Source organism: Martes martes (genome assembly GCF_963455335.1).
Source record: "Martes martes genome assembly, chromosome: 5".
Taxonomy (NCBI): Eukaryota; Metazoa; Chordata; class Mammalia; order Carnivora; family Mustelidae; genus Martes; species Martes martes.
Window position 1 is genome coordinate 8955997 of NC_137892.1, and position 19043 is coordinate 8975039.

Here is a 19043-nt window from a genome sequence, read left to right on the forward strand (position 1 = left end):
TACACACACACACACGCACACACACACAAGTTTCTAAAAGTACATTAAATCATGGATAAGTTATATAGAAAAAAGAGTAAAAACCGATTCATGTGATCATGGATGAGTATTTTTGTATTTGCCATTGTTCTTAAACTTTGATAAGAAACTGCTTCATTTCTACGATATTTTTAATAAATCTCTTATCTGTCTGTTATCATTACAGAGAGTCATGGAGAGTAGGAATGAGACAGAAACCACAGATTTCATTCTCCTGGGTTTCTTCCCTGAATTTAAACACATCACAGCCATGGTCTCCATCATTCTCCTGATATACGTGGCTGCCTTCACTGGCAACACTCTTCTGATCCTCCTCATTTGGCTGTATTCCCATCTCCACACCCCCATGTACTTCCTTCTCAGTCAGCTCTCCTTAATGGATTTGACTTTGACCTCCAGCATTGTCCCCAAAATGGCATCCAACTTCTTCTCTGGATGGCGGAACATATCATTCCTGGCTTGTGGGACTCAAATATTCTTCTCCCTGACGGTGGCCATTGCAGAATGCATCCTTATAACTCTCATGTGCTTTGATCGTTATGTGGCTATATGCGATCCTCTTCGATATCAAGTCATCATCAACCCTAAGGTTTGCTTACAGATGATTGCCATGTCTTGGGCTGGAGGGGCACTTACTTCCCTGGGCCACACTGCTTTTACCTTGCATTTTAACATCTGCAGCCCCAGAGAGATTCCCCACTTCTTCTGTGAAGTCATGGCAGTGCTTAGGATCGTCTGTGAGGATATCTCAGCCTATGAGAAGGCAGTGGTGATAACAAGCATCCTTGTTCTGCTGCTGCCGTTGTCTCTCATCTTGTCTTCCTATGTTCTCATCTTCCTTGCGGTACTCCGAATGAACTCCCCAGAAGGCAGGAACAAAGCTCTGGCCACCTGCTCCTCTCATCTCTGTGTTGTAGGTCTCTATTTTGGTCCAGGCATGTGCATCTACATGAGACCCGGTTCTGCCAAGACTCCAAGGTTGAATCAGGGTCTCTTTCTGTTTGGAACTGTCCTCACTCCACTCCTAAACCCGCTTGCCTACAGTCTTAGGAACAAGGAAGTTCTAAGTGCACTGAAAAAGTTAATAGGGAGGTGTCAGTCCTTCAGGTAAATGGCAGAAATATCACTGTCATCCATAGGCAAAATAGAGATACACCAGCAAAGGGACATTTTGTCAGTTGAATAATCATCGTCATCATTAACATCTTCTTCATCATCATCATCATCATCATCATCATCATCATCCCTTCAAGATCCTGAAAAAGTCAACTCACTTTACTGAGTTTATCTGCAGGGAAAAAAAATGTTTATCCTTTCCTTTCTCCATCTTAAAATTTATTTCTGATTGTCCTACATGATGTGTTGATGAAGGACAAGGAACGGTGTACATCAATTCTCTTTATGATTCATGCTTGATGCTAATGTGCACTTTAGTATTTCCAAGTTTCATGTTGATACCATGAAAAAAGATAGTGTCTGTATCCCTAAAATGAAAAATTTAAAAAAAAATTGACAAGCACATAGATACCTCAGGATAATTCCCTGATAAAATTAATTAATGGGCATGATGATAAATCATCAGGAATCAGATAAATTTACAGTGTTGCTTTGCTCCATATATCTAACAGAACTATTAATTCCTCTTACTCTTGTAAAAATAGTCTTCACTCTATGTCAGTGCTTCCAAAGAGTGGATTTCCGACCATTGGTGTTAAAATAATTTGCTGACTTCACAAAATATAGCACTTTTGTTCTCATCTCAGATTAGCAGAATTAGAATCTGTTAAATTGGGATCTGACCCAGGAGACTGATTAGTGATTGTCAGGAAAGGATCTGACCAGGAGACTGATTGGTGATTGCCAGGTTTACCAGGGGTTGTAAGCTACCGAAGTAATTACTGACCTAATTTTCTAGACCTGCTTGCGAGATAATTTCCCAGTCTTAAAGTTTCCTGATCTCTTTATAATGTATATAATATAATGGGTTAAGGTGGCTAGCAAAATGTTATTTTAAGATAGTAAAAAAAAATAAACTTTATGTTTTGAATAATTCGTAACTTAAAAATTTTGAAGACACAGAGTAAAGAGAAAGTAAAAATAAATTAAAAAAGACTCAGATTTGTGATATAAAACAATGAATAATTGAAAATATTTATAACAATAAAATTTAAAGCAGGAGGCACTATAGATGTTTCCAAAATGTTGATATTCTTTAAAAAATTGAAAATACACTATATAATAGAGAGACTGTGGACCCTGAGAAACAAACTGAGAGTTTGGAAGGGAGGAGGGTGGGAGGTTGGGTGAGCCCAGTGGTGTGTATTTAGGAGGGCACGTATTGCATGGAGCACTGGGTGTGGTGCATGAATAATGAATCTTGGAAAACTGAAAAGATAAAAGAAAAAAAATGAACATTAGGAACTTATTACACATGTTTCCTTTTTTCTAAAAATGACCGAAATAGGGGTGCCTGGGTGGCTCATGTGGATAAGTGTCTACCATTATCTCAGGGTATGATTCCAGTGTCCTGGGAGCCTGCTGATCCTGCTGTTTGCTCTCTCTCTCTTTCTCTCTCTCAATCTTTGTTAAATAAATAAATAAAATCATTTAAAATGACTGAAATAACATAAAACCAGTTTTCTAGTGAATAGAAACATTCAGAAGGACCACTAACAATCTAACAACTTCTCCCTTAAATATCTCAGAAGCCATTAATTGACAGTGTATTACAGAGATACAAAGCTGAGTGCTGGAAAACTTGAAATCTTTATGTCAAATTTCAACTGTTTCAATAATATTAAACATGGCCCCTTCAGAATTCCTAGAGAAATGGCTGAGGGAATCCTTGAAACTGAGTCAAAATTTTACTTCATGGAAGAATAAAAATTATCTCTAAGCTATCTCAAATAAGAGCAGTGTGTCATTTAATGCATGCTATCATGTGATGTTACCACTCAGTTGGTGGTGTCATAACACTCTGGTACTCCAAAAGAATCCGCAGATAAGACTGTGTTTAGAAGATGACACTAGGAAAGAAAGGAGAAATACTTAGTGAGGGAAGAGAGTCCTACTTGAAGACTTTCTGTTGAATAATATGTGTTCATAAAGCATGTTATTTATGTTTGACTGTTTTAACTCCATATGTATGTGTTAAGTGTATGTTATGTATGTTACATATGTGTTTTAACTTCATATGTATTAACATCATATGTTTTAACTTCATATGTAACTCATGGAAGTGAACATTTTAACCCTGTGAAATTCACGGCGAATAGATTTCTAGATGGATTGGGAAGGCACTCACCTTGGACTTTACACTATGTGTTTGTAGTCCACTATTATTAGAGGGGGCACCATTACATACTATGATTTAATATTTTAAGAGAAATAATTAAGTACATGATCATTCAGAAGAACTATAATCAATCCTAATTGAATCATGATGCCTTCATTTATTTCCATTCTCATAGTCATGATTTTAAATTGCCTTCTTCTAGTTTAACAACTCTCCGACATGCATATATTTTGTTGTAGAATTATCAAAAATGTCTTATATATATATATATGTATATATATATATAAATAAAATATGTATTTATTTATTTAAATTAAATTAGCTAAGTAATAGTTGGTACATCATTAGTTTTTTTTTTAAATTTCTATTTATATTTAAATTTCTTTTTAGTGTTCCAGAATTCATTGTTTATGTACCACACCCAGTGCTCCATGCAATACAGGCCATCCATAATACACACCACCAGGCTCACCCAACCTCCAAACTCCCCAACCCTCCAAAACCCTCCACAGTCTCTCACGGTTTTCCTCCCCTTCCAATTTCTCCCAACTCCCTTCACTTCTCCATCTCCCCATGTCCTCTGTGTTATTTATTATGCTCCCCAAGTAAGTGAAACCATGTGATAATTGACTCTCTCTGCTTGACTTATTTCACTCAGCATAATCTCTTCCAGTCCCATCCATGCTGATAGAAAAGCTGGGTATTCATCCATTATGATGGAGGCATAATACTCCATAGTATATATCAACGAAATCTTCCTTATCCATTTATCCGTTGAAGGGCATCTTCACTCTTTCCACGGTTTGACGACTGTGGCCATTGCTGCTATGAACATTGGGGTACAGATGACCCTTCTTTTCATTACATCTGTATCTTTGGGGTAAATACCTAGTGGGGCAATTGAGGGGTCATAGGGAAACTCTACTTTTAATTTCTTAAGGAATCTCCACACTGTGTTCCAATGTGGCTGCACCAACTTGTATTCCCACAAACAGTGTAAGAGGGTTCCTCTTTCTCCACATCCTCTCCAATACACGTAGTATACTGTCTTGTTAATTTTAGCCATCCTAACTGGTGTAAGGTGGTATCTCAATGTGGTTTTGATTTGAAACTCCCTGATGGCTAGTGATGAACATATTGCACATGTCTATTAGCCATTTGTATGTTTCTTTTGGAGAAGTGTCTGTTCATGTGTAATGTCCATTTGTTGACATAATTATCTGTTTTGTGTGTGTTGAGTTTGAGAAGTTCTTTATAGATCCTGGATATCAGCCCCTTGTCTGTATTGTCATTTGTAAATATCTTCTCCCATTTTGTGAGTTGCCTGTTTGTTTTGTTGACTGTTGACTTTGCTGTGCAGAAGCTTTTGATCTTGATGAAATAACAAAAATTCATTTTCACTTTTGTTTCCTTTGCCTTTGGAGACATATCTTGAAAGAAGTTGTTGTGGCCAATGTCAAAGAGGTTACTGCCTATGTTCTCCTCTAGGGTTCTGATGGATTCCTGCCTCACCTTGAGGTCTTTTACCCACTTTGAGATTATCTTTGTGTATGGTGTAAGGGAATGGTGGAGTTTAATTCTTCTATACATAGCTGTCCTATTTCCCCAGCACCATTTATTGAAGAGACTGTCTTTTTTCCACTCTGTATTTTTTTCCAGCATTGTCGAGTTACTTAACCACAGAGTTGAGGGTTCATATCTGGGCTCTCTACTCTGTTCCACTGGTCTATGTGTCTGTTTTTATGCCAGTACCATGCTATCTTAGTGATCACAGCTTTGTAGTAAAGCTTGAAATCAGGCAACGTGGTATCCCCAGTTTTGTTTTTCTTTTTCAACATTTTCTTAGCAATTCGGGGTCTCTCCTGATTCCATACAAATTTTAGGATTATTTGCTCCAGCTCTTTGAAAAATGCCAGTGGAATTTTGGTCAGAGTGGCACTGAAAGTATAGATTGCTCTAGGCAGTATAGACATTTTAACAACATTTATTTTTCCGATCCTTGAGCATGGAATGGTCTTTCATCTTTTTGTGTCTTCAATTACTTTCATGAGTGTTCTGTAGTTCCTCGAGTACAGATCCTTTACCTCTTTAGTTAGGTTTATTCCCAGGTATCTTATGGTTCTTGGTGCTATAGTAAATTGAATCGATTCTCTAAATTCCTTTTCTGTATTTTCATTGTTAGTGTATAAGAAGGCCACTGATTTCTGTACATTGACTTTGTATCCTGCCACATTATTAACTGCTGTATGAGTTCTAGTAGTTTGGGGGTGGAGTCTTTTGGGTTTTCCATATAAACGATCATGTCATCTGTGAAGAGAGAGAGTTTGACTTCTTCATTGCCAATTTGAATACCTTTTATTTCTCTTTGTTGTCTGATTACTGTTGCTAGGACTTCTAATACTATGTTGAACAACAGTGGCGAGGGTGGACATCCTTGTCGTGTTTCCGATTTCAAAAGGAAGGATGTCAGTTTTTTCTGATTGAGGATTTTATATGTTGTGCGTTTTTCATAGATAGATTTTATGAAGATCAGGAATGTTCCCTCTATCCCTCTACTTTGAAGAGTTTTAGTCAGGAACAGATGCTGGATTTTGTCAAATGCTTTTTCTGCATCAATTGAGAGAACCATGTGGTTCTTCTTTCTTCTCTTATTGATTTGTTCTATCACATTGATTGATTTGCGAATGTTGAACCATCCTTGTAACCCAGGGATGAATCCCACCTGGTCATGGTGGATAATCTTTTTTAATGTGCTGTTGGATCCTATTTGTTAGTATCTTGTTGAGAATCTTAGTATCCATATTCATCAGTGATATTGGTCTGAAATTCTCCTTTTTGGTAGTGTCTTTGCCTGGTTTGGGGATAAGGGTAATGCTGGCTTCCTTAAATGAGTCTGGAATTTTTCCTTCTCTTCAATTTTTTTCAAACAGCTTCAGGAGAATATATATTATTTCTTCTTTGAATGCTTGTTAGAATTCACTAGGGAATCCATCAGGTCCTGGGGTCTTGTTTTTGATCACTGCTTCAATCTCATTACTAGATATTGGTCTATTCAGGTTGTCCATTTCTCCCTGATTCAGTTTCAGAAGTTTTTAGTTTTCCTGGAGTGCATCCGTTTCATCTATGTTGCTTAACTTACTGACATATAACTTCTGATAATAATTTCTGATGAGTGTTTCTATTTCCTTGGTGTTAGTTGTGATCTCTCCCTTTTCATTCATAATTTTATTAATTTGGGCCTTCTCTCTTTTATTTTGGATTAGTTTGGCCAATGGTTTATCAATCTTATTGATACTTTCAAAAAAGCAGCTTCTAGTTTCATTGAGGCTTTCTACTGTATCTTTAGTTTCTATGTCATTGATCTCTGCTCTAATCTTGATTATTTCCCTTTTTGTGTGTGGAGTTGATGTAATTTGTTATTGATTCTCCAGTTCGTTAAGCTGTAAAGATGGCTGTTGTATTCCGGATTTTTCAATTTTTTTGAGGGAGGCTTGGATGGCTATGAATTTCCCCCTTAGGACCAACTTTGTTGTATCCCATAGGTTCTGGACCAATGTTTCCTCATTCTCATTGGTTTCCATGAATTGTTTAAGTTCTCCTTCAATTGATCCAAGCATTCTTAAGCAAGGTGGCTTTTAGCTTCATGTGTTTGAGTTCCTTCTGAACTTTTTCTTGTGGTTGAGCTCCTGTTTCAAAGAATTGTGATCTGAAAATATGCAGGGAATAATTTCAATCTTTTGGTATCTCTTGAGCCCTGATTTTTGACCCAGTATGTGGTCTATTCTGGAGAAGGTTCCATTGCATTCAAGAAGAATGAGTATTCTGTTGTTTTAGGGTGGAATGTTCTGTATATATTTATGAGGTCCATCTGGTCCAATGTGTCATTCAATGCTCTTCTTTCTTTTTTGATTTTCTGTTTGGATGATCTGTCTATTACTGAATGGTGTGTTAAGATTCCCTTCTATTAATGTATTCATATCAATGTAACTTTTTATCTTGATTAACAGTTGTCTTATGTAGCTGGCTGCTCCCATATTGGGGCCATAAATATTTACAACTGTTAGATATTGTTGATGTATAAACCCTTTAAGAATGATGTAGTGTCCTTCTGTATCTCTGACTATGGTCTTTAGTTTAAAGTCTAATTTATCTGATATTAGAATCACTACCCCAGCCTTCTGTTGAGGCCCAATGGCATGAAAGATGCTTCTCCATCCCTTCACTTTCAGTCTGGATATATCCTTAGTTTCAAAATGGGCCTCTTGTAGACAGCATATGAACGGTCCTGTCATTTTATCCAATCTGCAACCCTGTTTTGTTTTATGGGTGCATTTAGGCCGTTCACATTGAGAGTGATTATTGATAGATATGTTTTTATTGACATCGTGTTACCTTTGAAGTCTTTTTTTTTCTATAGATTGTCTCCATATATTTCTGTTCAGTGATATTCTTGTGTTTTCTTCCTCTTTTATAGAACCTCCATTAATATTTCCTGCAGTGTCGGCTTGGTGGTCACATACTTTTTTAAACCTTGCTGGTCTTGGAAGCTCTTTATCTCTCCATCCATTTTGAATGTCAGTCTTGCTGGATAAAGTATTCTTGGCTGCATTTTCTTCTCATTTAGTGCCCTGAATACATCTTTCTAGCCCTTTCTGGCTTGCCAGGTTTCTGTGGACAGGTCTGACTTTATTCTGATGGGCCTTTCTCTGTATGTAAGGAATCTCTTCTTCCTAGTCGCTTTCAAGTGCTCCTTTCTAAATTTATGATTCATCATTTTCACAACCAGTGGTCTCAAGGTCTTTCTACATTTTATGATCTCGGGGGTAGATCTTTCTGTCTCTAGTACATGAATGCTGGTTCCATTCTCCAGATAGTGAAATTTTCATGGAGAATTTTTTCAACTATATCCTGTAGTTTCCTTTTTTTCTCCTCCCCCTCAGGGATTCCAATAATTCTGACACTAGAACATTTCATGGCCTCATTTCTTTCCCTAATTCTGTTTTCATGGCTTCTAAGCTGTTTGTTTCAGGCCTCCCCCTGATCCTTTTTCTCTACCAGTTTGTCCTTTAGATCACTAATTCTATCTTCTGCCTCTGATATCCTAGCTTTTAGAGAATTTAGATTAAATTGGAACTCATTGAGAACATTGTTAACATCTTCCCTGGTGGCTTTCACTTCTGCCCTAATTAATTCCACTTTTGTCATTAAAGGGTCTCTCCAACCTAGCCATTTCCTGGATAATTGTTAGCCTGAATTCCCTTTCCAACATACTGTTTATGTCCATATACAATAGCTCTGATGGAGAGGGCACAGTCTCTGAATTTTTCCTCTATTGGGCATTCCTCCTCCTAGTCATTTTGGTGAGACATGGCTGAATGGATGTGTAGCTGAATGGATGATGTATCAATCATTGTGCAGGCAAGGTGCACCCTGGAATTCTTCTGAGAAACTGGGAGTCACAACAAAAGGGAAATAAAAAAGAAAAAAAAGAGAGAGAGAAAGAGAGACAGGAAAGAAAAAAAATGTAAAAAGAAAAGAGAAGACCCCGTTGGAATGAGCCCCAAATGTAAGATTTATAAAGTATAGAAACAAAAACAGACAAACAAAAAGATTGACAAAATAAATGACAAGGAAAAAAATATAACCCAGCCAACATGAACCCCAAGTATAAGATTCATATACTACCAGAACAAAAACAAATACACAGAAACACTGACAGAAGAAAAAGATGGGAGGGTGGTTATAATTCTCAGTGTGGGTGAGGAAAGTTATTTTGATTCTTCCTGGGTATATCCTGATATCTTTGTTAAAGGACTCGAGTTTCCCTAGATAAAGGGGGATTACAACTGTATTACATATAGGGGTAGTATTCACTGGGGAAAGAGGATAATATTGAAGCTCATCTCTATATGAATATTTAAAAAAAATAGAAAAACAAAAGTAAAACACAGGTATATGTATGAAAAATGTTCAATTTAAAAGGTTATTACGGTATTTGTTTACTGAACATCTTATAGTGATTATACATTGGTTAAAATTATTAAAAAATTAAAAGAACAAGAATTGTGGAATTAATTAAAAATAACAGTTGTATCTATGAAGTAGTAGTGGTTGTCCTCTTGTTTTTTGTTTTTTTGTGTGGGTTTTTTTGGGCTGGCTTTCTGGGGGAGGTGCCTGCCGCAGGGTTTTTCATGTAGTCTTGCTAGTGTTGAGTCCTCCTGCCCCCTATCAAGGAGCTGGGTTCTTAGGAAACCGGGTTTTCAGGCTTTGGTTCTCTGGAGGTTTTTTGTTTGTTTGTTTGTTTGTTTGTTTCCTCCCCTTGGTGGCTTTTGGAGGTTCTTTGGAGGTTTAGAGGAAAGCAAACTGCACCTAGACCTCTGTCTCAGAGAGAAGCCTCCGTCTGTTCCCTTCTGGGTGCTCCAGAGCACATAAACTCCCACTCTACTCCCAGCAGAGCATGTCCCCAGTTACAGTCTACTGGGTAGCAGGAGCTCTGGCTTGTGCCCAGGTGTTACCAAAAATCACAAGATGTAATAGTCCAGAAAGCTGACTTCCAGAGGCTGCCTCCACCATGGCTGTCTGGGCAGGTCCAGACAGCCAGAGAGGTCCCAACCAGACAGCCAGCTGAGATTTTCCTGTTGACAGGGGCTGGGAGAGTTCAGACTCTTAGCAGGTCCTAGAGAGTGCTGGCTAGCACCTGCAAGGACCTCTCTCAGGGGACGGTGTGGAGCATGACTCAGACCTTGGTAGTACAGCCTGTGTGCAGAGTGCAAAAGGCTGTGGTTCCAGAGAGCGCTAACTGTCATCCACACCAGACTCTCTCATATGCACTGCCACCCAGATGCTCTCAGGCATGCCAGCAGCTCAGGGACCAAGGCCTGGATGCTTCACCACACTCTCTCTGGCTCAGCACCCAGCAGTGCCCATCCTGGGTCCTTGGGCTTAAGCCTGTGTCCCTAACAGTTGGATTCCACCAATTTCCCCTTAAGATCTTTTGCTCTTTTTGAGTGCTTTCAACCAGACTCCGAGTTAAGTCTGGTCCCCAATCACAGGGCACTCTCGTATTGGGGTATTGCTTTCCAATGGGCCACTTCTGGTGGCTCCCTCCCCCTTTTGTTTATCTTCCAATATCAGTCGAGTGTTCCCACTCTGCTTTACCTGTCCACTGGCTCTTCTTCCCCTGTAGAGATCCATAAGTGTATAATCCTAATCTCAGGCTGATTTCATGGGTGATCAGAGTTCTTTGGGAGATAATCAGCTCACTTTAGGGCATCAGTTGAAACAGCACCTCCTACTTCTCTGTCATCTTGTCTCCCTCCACATCATTAGTTTTTGATATAATGTTCAATGATTCATCAGTTGAGTACAACACCGTGTGTGTGTGTGTGTGTGTGTGTGTGTGTGTGTGTGTGTATAAACAGCCAGACTGGGGTTTCTGAATGTCTGGCTGATTACATATATGTAATATAGTCCATATATGATGGACAGTCCATATATGATGGACTGTATGGTATGATGTCTCCATCTGAAAGGACGAATGCCCAACTTTTGTATCAACATGAATGGGACTGGAGAAGTTTATGCGGAGTGAAATAAGACAAGCAGAGAAAGTCAATAATCATATGTTTTCCCTTACTTGTGGAGCATAAAAGATAGCATGGATGACATTAGGAGAAGGAAAGGGAAATTGAAGGGGTGCAAATCGGAGGGGAAGATGAGCCATGAGAAATTGTGAATTGCAAGAAACAAACTGAGGGTTTTGGAGGGGAGGGCGGTGGGGGAATGGGTTGGTCCCAGGGATGGGTGTCAAGGAGGGCACGTATTGCATGGAGGATTGGGTGTTATATGTAAACAATGATTCTTGGAACACAACCTCAAAAACAAAAGATGTACCATAAGGTGATTAACATAACATAATAAAAAATAAGAAGAATAAGAGAGGAGAAGGGAGTTGGGGGAAATTGGAGGAGGGGGACGAACCACCTGAAAAACAATCTGAAGGTTTTGGAGGGGCAGGGGGTGGGAGGTTGGGTGAGCCTGGTTGTGGGTATTATGCAGGGCACAGATTGCATGGAACACTGGGTGTGGTACATAAACAATGAATTCTGGAACACTGAAAATAAATTTAAAAAACAAATAAAAATTAATAAAAATAATAATAAGAACAAATAAAGGCATGGGAAACAAAAACAAAAACAAAAACAAATTTTGGCGCTTCATCAAGATAAAATCTTCTGCACAGCAAAGGAAACAGTAAAAAAAAAAAAAAAAGGCAACCCACGGAATGGGAGAAGATATTTGCAAAAGACATTAAAAGGGCTGGTATCCAAGATCTATAAAGAACTTTGCAAATACAACATCCAAAAAACAGAATTCTCTCGAAAAATGTCAGAAGTCATGAAAAGAAACTTCTCCAAAGGAGACATAAAAATGGCCAACAGCTACATGAAAAAAATGCTTCATATCACTAGACATCAGGGAGATGCAGATTAAAATCCACAGTTAGATATCACCTTACACCAGTCAGAATGGCTAAAGTTAACAGGACAGGGAACACCAAATGCTTATAAGGATGTGACGAAAGGGAAACCCTCTTATACTCTTGGTGGAAATACAAGCTATACAGCCACTCTGGAAAACAGTATGGAGGTTTCTAAAAAGTTAAAAATAGATATATCCCGTGACACAGCAAATGCACTACTGAGTATTTACTACAAAGATACAGATGTAGTGAAAAGAAGGAGTACATGCACCTCAATATTCATATCAGCAATGTCCACAATAGTCAAACTGTGGAAGAAAATGAGATGTCCTTCAACAGATGAATGGATAAAGAAAGAGTAGTACATATGTACAATGGAATATTACTCAGCCATCAAAATGGACAAGTACATACCATTTACATGGACATGGATGGAACTAGAGGGGATTATGCTAAGTGAAGTAAGTCAAGCAGAGAAAAATAATTATCATATGGTTTAACTCATATGTGGAACATAAAGAATAGTGGAGAGGAAAATAGGGATGGGGTAACTGAATAGTAAATCAGAGAGGAAGAAAAACCAGATGAGACTTGACTCTGGGAAACAAACTGAGGTTTTCAGAAAGGGAGATGAGTGAGGGGATAGGGTAACTGGGTGATGGACATTAAAGAGGGCAGTGGTGTGATGCGTACTGGGTGTTACATGCAACTGATGAATCCCTGCATATTTATGAAAAACCAATGATGTACTTTACCTTGGTTAATAGAATTTAAATTAAAAAAATTAAAAAAATAAATAAAATACAAAAATAAATAAATAAAAATTTTTTTTAAGAATTAAAAAAAAAAAAAAACTGGGGCACCTGGGTGGCTCAGTGGGTTAAGCCTCTGCCTTCGGCTCAGGTCATGATCCCAGGGTCCTGAGATCAAGCCCCACATCCAGCTCTCTGCTCAGCAGGGAGCCTGCTTCCCTTCCAAAAAAAAAAAAAAAAAAAAAAAATTAAGAAAAATAAAAAAAAACAAAAAATAAAAAAAATAAAAATAGAATTACTACATGATCAAACAATTCCACTAATGAGTATTGAAGCAAGGAAATGGATACAATCTAAGTGTTCTTCAGTAGATTAATGGATTAATATGTGGAGATTATATACATATACATATATGTATATATATGTATATATACATATATATACAGGGAGGCAGTATATATATGTGTGTGTGTGTGTGTGTGTATATATATATATATATATATATATATATATATGGAGGCTGCTTCTCCCTCTGCCTCTGCCTGCCACTCTGTATGCCTGTGCTCACTCTCTGAGAGTGAGCACAGGCATACAGATACAGATACAGGCATACAGATAGAGATTTTAAATAAAATATTAAAAAATATATATATATACACACATAAACACATGGACTATTGGATGGATGGAGATTATATACATTATATACATATATGTATACATATATACATGTATACATATCTACATATACACACATATATGTGTATATATGTATGTATATATACATATATGTGTGTATGTGTGTACACACATATGTATATATGTGTATATATGTATGTATACATATATGTGTATGTGTGTACACACATGTATATATGTGTATATATATGTATGCATATATACATATGTGTGTGTATATATATGTATATATGTATACATGTATATATGTATACATATATGTATATAATGTATATAATCTCCATCCATCCAATAGTCCATGTGTTTATGTGTGTATATATATTTATATATTTTAATATTTTATTTAAAATCTCTATCTGTATGCCTGTGCTCACTCAGAGTGGCAGGCAGAGGCACAGGGAGAAGCAGCCTCCTCGCAGAACAAGGAGCCTGTGGAGGAGTCAAGATGGCCGAGAAGTAGCAGGCTGAGACGACATCGGGTAGCAGGAGATCAGCTAGAGAGCTTATCTAACCATTGTGAACACCCACAAATCCAACGGGAAATCGAAAAGAAGAAGAGCAACAATTCTAGAAACAGAGAATTGATCACTTTCTGAAAGGTAAGACCTGCTGAGAAGTGAATCCAAAGCGACGGGAAGATAGACCCCGGGGGGAGGGGCCGGCTCCCGGGAAGCGGTGGAGCAACGGGAGCACAAAGTCAGGACTTTTAAAAGTCGGCTCCACTGGGAGACATCGCTCCAGAGGCTAAACCGGGGGGAAACCCAGGCGGGGTCAGCATAACCCCAGGTCCCGCGGGGTCACAGAAGGACTGGGGGTGTCTGAGTGCTGCAGAGCTCGCAGGTACTAGAGCGGGGAAGCCAGTTACAGCGACAAAGCCGAGGAGTGAGCTCTAAGCCCGGGGTTACCTTGTGCCGTCACAGGCTGGGTGGGCTCGGAGCGCGGGCGGAGGCCGCGGAGACAGAAGCGACCTGGCGCTTTTCTCCAGCTCCAGCAATTGACTGCTTTCCTCAGGGTGCGACCACAGGCCAGGGAGGCGGGGCGGTTGGGCGCTTTGCTCTGAGAGCACACTGAGGAGCGGAGCCCCAAGCTCTCAGCTCCTTGGGGCCAAGAGATTGGGAGGCCGCCATCTTCATTCCCATCCTCCGGAACTCTACGGAAAGTGCTCAGGGAACAAAAGCTCCCGAAAGCAAACCCGAGCGGATTACTTAGCCCGGCCCCTGGCAAGGGTGGTGCAATTCCGCCTGTGGCAAAGACACTTGAGAATCACTACAACAGGCCCCTCCTCCAGAAGATCAACAAGAAACCCAGCCAAAACCAACTTCAGTCACCAAGAACAGCGGAATTCCACAGCAGGAGAAAGCAAATCTTATCTGGACAAAATGACAAGGCGGAAAATCTCACCTCAAAAAAAAAAAAAAAAGAACAAGAAGCCGTAACGAAGGCTGGAGACCTAATCAATACGGACATTGGTAACATGACAGATCTAGAGTTCAGAATGACAATTCTCAAGGTTCTAGCCGGGCTCGAAAAAGGCATAGAAGATATTAGAGAAACCCTCTCTGGAGAGATAAAAGCCCTTTCTGAAGAAATAAAAGAACTAAAATCTAACCAAGTTGAAATCAAAAAACCTATTAATGAGGTGCAATAAAAAATGGAAGCTCTCACTGCTAGGATAAATGAGGCAGAAGAAAGAAGTAGTGACATAGAAGACCAAATGACAGAGAATAAAGAAGCTGAGCAAAAGAGAGACAAACAAATACTGGACCACGAGGAGAGAATTCGAGAGATAAGCGACAAGATAAGATGACACAACATTAGAATAATTGGGATTCCAGAAGAAGAAGAAAGAGAGAGGGGAGCAGAAGGTATATTGGAGACAATTATTGGAGAGAATTTCCCTAATATGGCAAAGGGAACAAACCTCAAGATCCAGGAGATGCTAAGAACGCCCCTCAAAATCAATAAAAATAGGTCCACACCTTGTCACCTGATAGCAAAATTTACAAGTCTTAGCGACAAAGAGAAAATCTTGAAAGCAGCCCGGGAAAAGAAGTCTGTAACATACAAGGGTAAAAACATTATATTGGCAGCAGACCTATCCACAGAGACCTGGCAGGCCAGAAAGAACTGGCATGATATATTCAGAGCACTAAATGAGAAAAACATGCAGCCAGGAATACTATATCCGGCTAGGCTATCATTGAAAATAGAAGGAGAGATAAAGAGCTTCCAGGACAAACAAAAGCTGAAAGAATTTGCAAACACCAAACCAGCTCTACAGGAAATATTGAAAGGGGTCCTCTAAGCAAAGAGAGACCCTAAAAGGAGTAGATCAGAAACAGAGACAATATACAGTAACAGTCACCTTACAGGCAACACAATGGCACTAAATTCATATCTCTCAATAGTTACCCTGAATGTTAATGGGCTAAATGCCCCAATCAAAAGACACAGGGTATCAGAATGGATAAAAAAACAAAACCCATCAATATGCTGCCTACAAGAAACTCATTTTAGACCCGAAGACACCTCCAGATTTAAAGTGAGGGGGAGGAAAACAATGTACCATGCTAATGGACATCAGAAGAAAGCTGGGGTGGCAATCCTTATATCAGATCAATTAGATTTTAAGCCAAAGACTATAATAAGAGATGACGAAGGACACTATATCCTACTCAAAGGGTCTGTCCAACAAGAAGACCTAACAATCGTAAATATCTATGCCCCTAACATGGGAGCAGCCAACTATATAAACCAATTAATAACAAAATCAAAGAAATACATCGACAGTAATACAATAATAGCAGGGGACTTTAACACTCCCCTCACTGAAATGGACAGATCATCTAAGCAAAAGATCAATAAGGAAATAAAGGCCTTAAATGACACACTGGACCAGATGGACATCACAGATATATTCAGAACATTCCATCCCAAAGCAACTGAATATACATTCTTCTCTAGTGCACATTGAACATTCTCCAGAACAGACCACATCCTGGGTCATAAATCAGGTCTCAATCGTTACCAAAAGATTGAGATCATTCCCTGCATATTTTCAGACCACAATGCTCTGAAGCTAGAACTCAATCACAAGAGGAAATTTGGAAAGAACGCAAATACATGGAGACTAAACAGCATCCTTCTAAAAAATGAATGGGTCAACCAGGAAATTAAAGAAGAATTGAAAAAAATCATGGAAACAAATGATAATGAAAACACAATGGTTCAAAATCTGTGGGACACAACAAAGGCAGTCCTGAGAGGAAAATATAAAGCGGTGCAAGCCTTTCTCCAGAAACAAGAAAGGTCTAAAATACACAACCTAACTCTACACCTAAAGGAGCTGGAGAGAGAACAACAAAGAAATCCTAAACCCAGCAGGAGAAGAGAAATCATAAAGATCAGAGCAGAAATCAATGAAATAGAGACTAAAAAAACAATAGAACAAATCAACAAAACTAGGAGCTGGTTCTTTGAAAGAATTAATAATATTGATAAGCCCCTGGCCAGACTTATCAAAAAGAAAAGAGAAAGGACGCAAATAAATAAAATCATAAATGAAAGAGGAGAGATCACAACCAACACCAAAGAAATAGAAACAATTATAAGAACATACTACGAACAACTCTACGCCAACAAATTTGACAATCTGGAAGAAATGGATACATTTCTAGAGACGTATAAACTACCACAATTGAACCAGGAAGAAATAGATAACCTGAACAGACCCATAACCAGTAAAGAGATTGAAACAGTCATCAAAAATCTCCAAACTAACAAAAGTCCAGGACCAGACAGCTTCCCAGGGGAATTCTACCAAACATTTAAAGAAGAATTAATTCCTATTCTCCTGAAACTGTTCCAAAAAATAGAAATAGAAGGAAAACTTCCAAACTCATTCTATGAGGCCAGCATCACCTTGATCCCCAAACCAGACAAGGATCCCACCAAAAAAGAGAATTACAGACCAATATCTTTGATGAACACAGATGCGAAAATTCTCACCAAAATACTGGCCAATAGGATCCAACAGTACATTAAAAGGATTATTCACCACGACAAAGTGGGATTTATTCCAGGGCTGCAAGGTTGGTTCAACATCTGCAAATCCATCAATGTGATACAATAAATTAATAAAAGAAAGAGTAAGAAGCATATGATACTCTCAGTAGATGCTGAAAAAGCTTTTGACAAAGTGCAGCATCCCTTCCTGATTAAAACTCTTCAAAGTGTAGGGATAGAAGGCACATACCTCAATATTATCAAAGCCATCTATGAAAAACCCACCGCAAATATCATTCTCAATGGAGAAAAACTGAAAGCTTTTCCGCTAAGGTCAGGAACACGGCAGGGATGTCCGTTATCACCACTGCTGTTCAACATAGTACTAGAAGTCCTAGCCTCAGCAATCAGACAACAAAAAGAAATTAAAGGCATCCAAATCGGCAAAGAAGAAGTCAAACTATCACTCTTTGCAGATGATAGGATACTATATGTGGAAAACCCAAAAGGCTCCACTCCAAAACTGCTAGAACTTATACAGGAATTCAGTAAAGTGTCAGGATATAAAGTCAATGCACAGAAATCAGTCGCATTTCTTTACACTAACAACAAGACAGAAGAAAGAGAAATTGAGGAGTCAGTCCCATTTACAATCGCACCCAAAACCATAAGACACCTAGGAATAAATCTAACCAAAGAGGCAAAGAATCTATACTCATAAAACTATAAAGTACTCATGAAAGAAATTGAGGAAGACACAAAGAAATGGAAAAATATTCCATGCTCATGGATTGGAAGAACAAATATTGTGAAAATGTCTATTCTACCTAAAGCAATCTACACATTTAATGCAATCCCTATCAAAATCCCACCCATTTTTTTAAAGAAATAGAACAAATAATCCTGAAATTTATATGGAACCAGAAAAGACCTCGAATAGACAAAGGAATATTGAAAAAGAAAGCCAAAGTCGGTGGCATCACAATTCCAGACTTCAAGCTCTATTACAAAGCTGTCATCATCAAGACAGTATGGTACTAGCACAAAAACAGACATATCGACCAATGGAACAGAATAGAGAGCCCAGAAATAGACCCTCAACTCTATGGTCAACTAATCTTCGACAAAGCAGGAAAGAATATCCAATGGAAAAAAGACAGCCTCTTCAACAAATGGTGCTGGGAAAATTGGACAGCCACATGCAGAAAAATGAAATGGGACCATTTCCTTACACCACACACGAAAATAGACTCAAAATGGATGAAGGACCTCAATGTGAGAAAGGAATCTATCAAAATCCTTGAGGACAATGCAGGCAGCAACCTCTTTGACCTCAACCGCAGCAACTTCTTCCTAGGAACATTGCCAAAGGCAACAGAAGCAAGAGCAAAAATGAACTATTGGGATTTCATCAAGATCAAAAGCTTTTGCACAGCAAAGGAGACAGTGAACAAAACCAAAAGACAACTGACAGAATGGGAGAAGATATTTCCAAACGACATATCAGATAAAGGGCTAGTATCCAAAATCTATAAAGAGCTTAGCAAACTCAATACCCAAAGAACAAATAATCCAGTCAAGAAATGGGCAGAGGATATGAACAGACATTTCTGCAAAGAAGACATCCAGATGGCCAACAGACACATGAAAAAATGCTCCACATCACTCGGCATCAGGGAAATACAAATCAAAACCACAATGAGATACCACCTCACACCATTCAGAATGGCTAAAATGAACAAGTCAAGAAATGACAGATGCTGGCGAGGAT

General features: G+C 38.7%; 1 protein-coding gene across 1 annotated transcript; it reads left to right on the forward strand.

Annotated features, from left to right (window-relative positions):
* Positions 1 to 211: 211 nt before the first annotated feature.
* LOC308343769 (olfactory receptor 2M5-like) lies at positions 212 to 1150 on the forward strand (the record flags this gene model as incomplete). The annotated part of the gene is made up of 1 exon (XM_080804938.1): positions 212 to 1150. One exon carries the CDS (start codon positions 212 to 214, stop codon positions 1148 to 1150), a length of 939 nt encoding a protein of 312 aa, XP_080661064.1.
* Positions 1151 to 19043: the final 17893 nt, after the last annotated feature.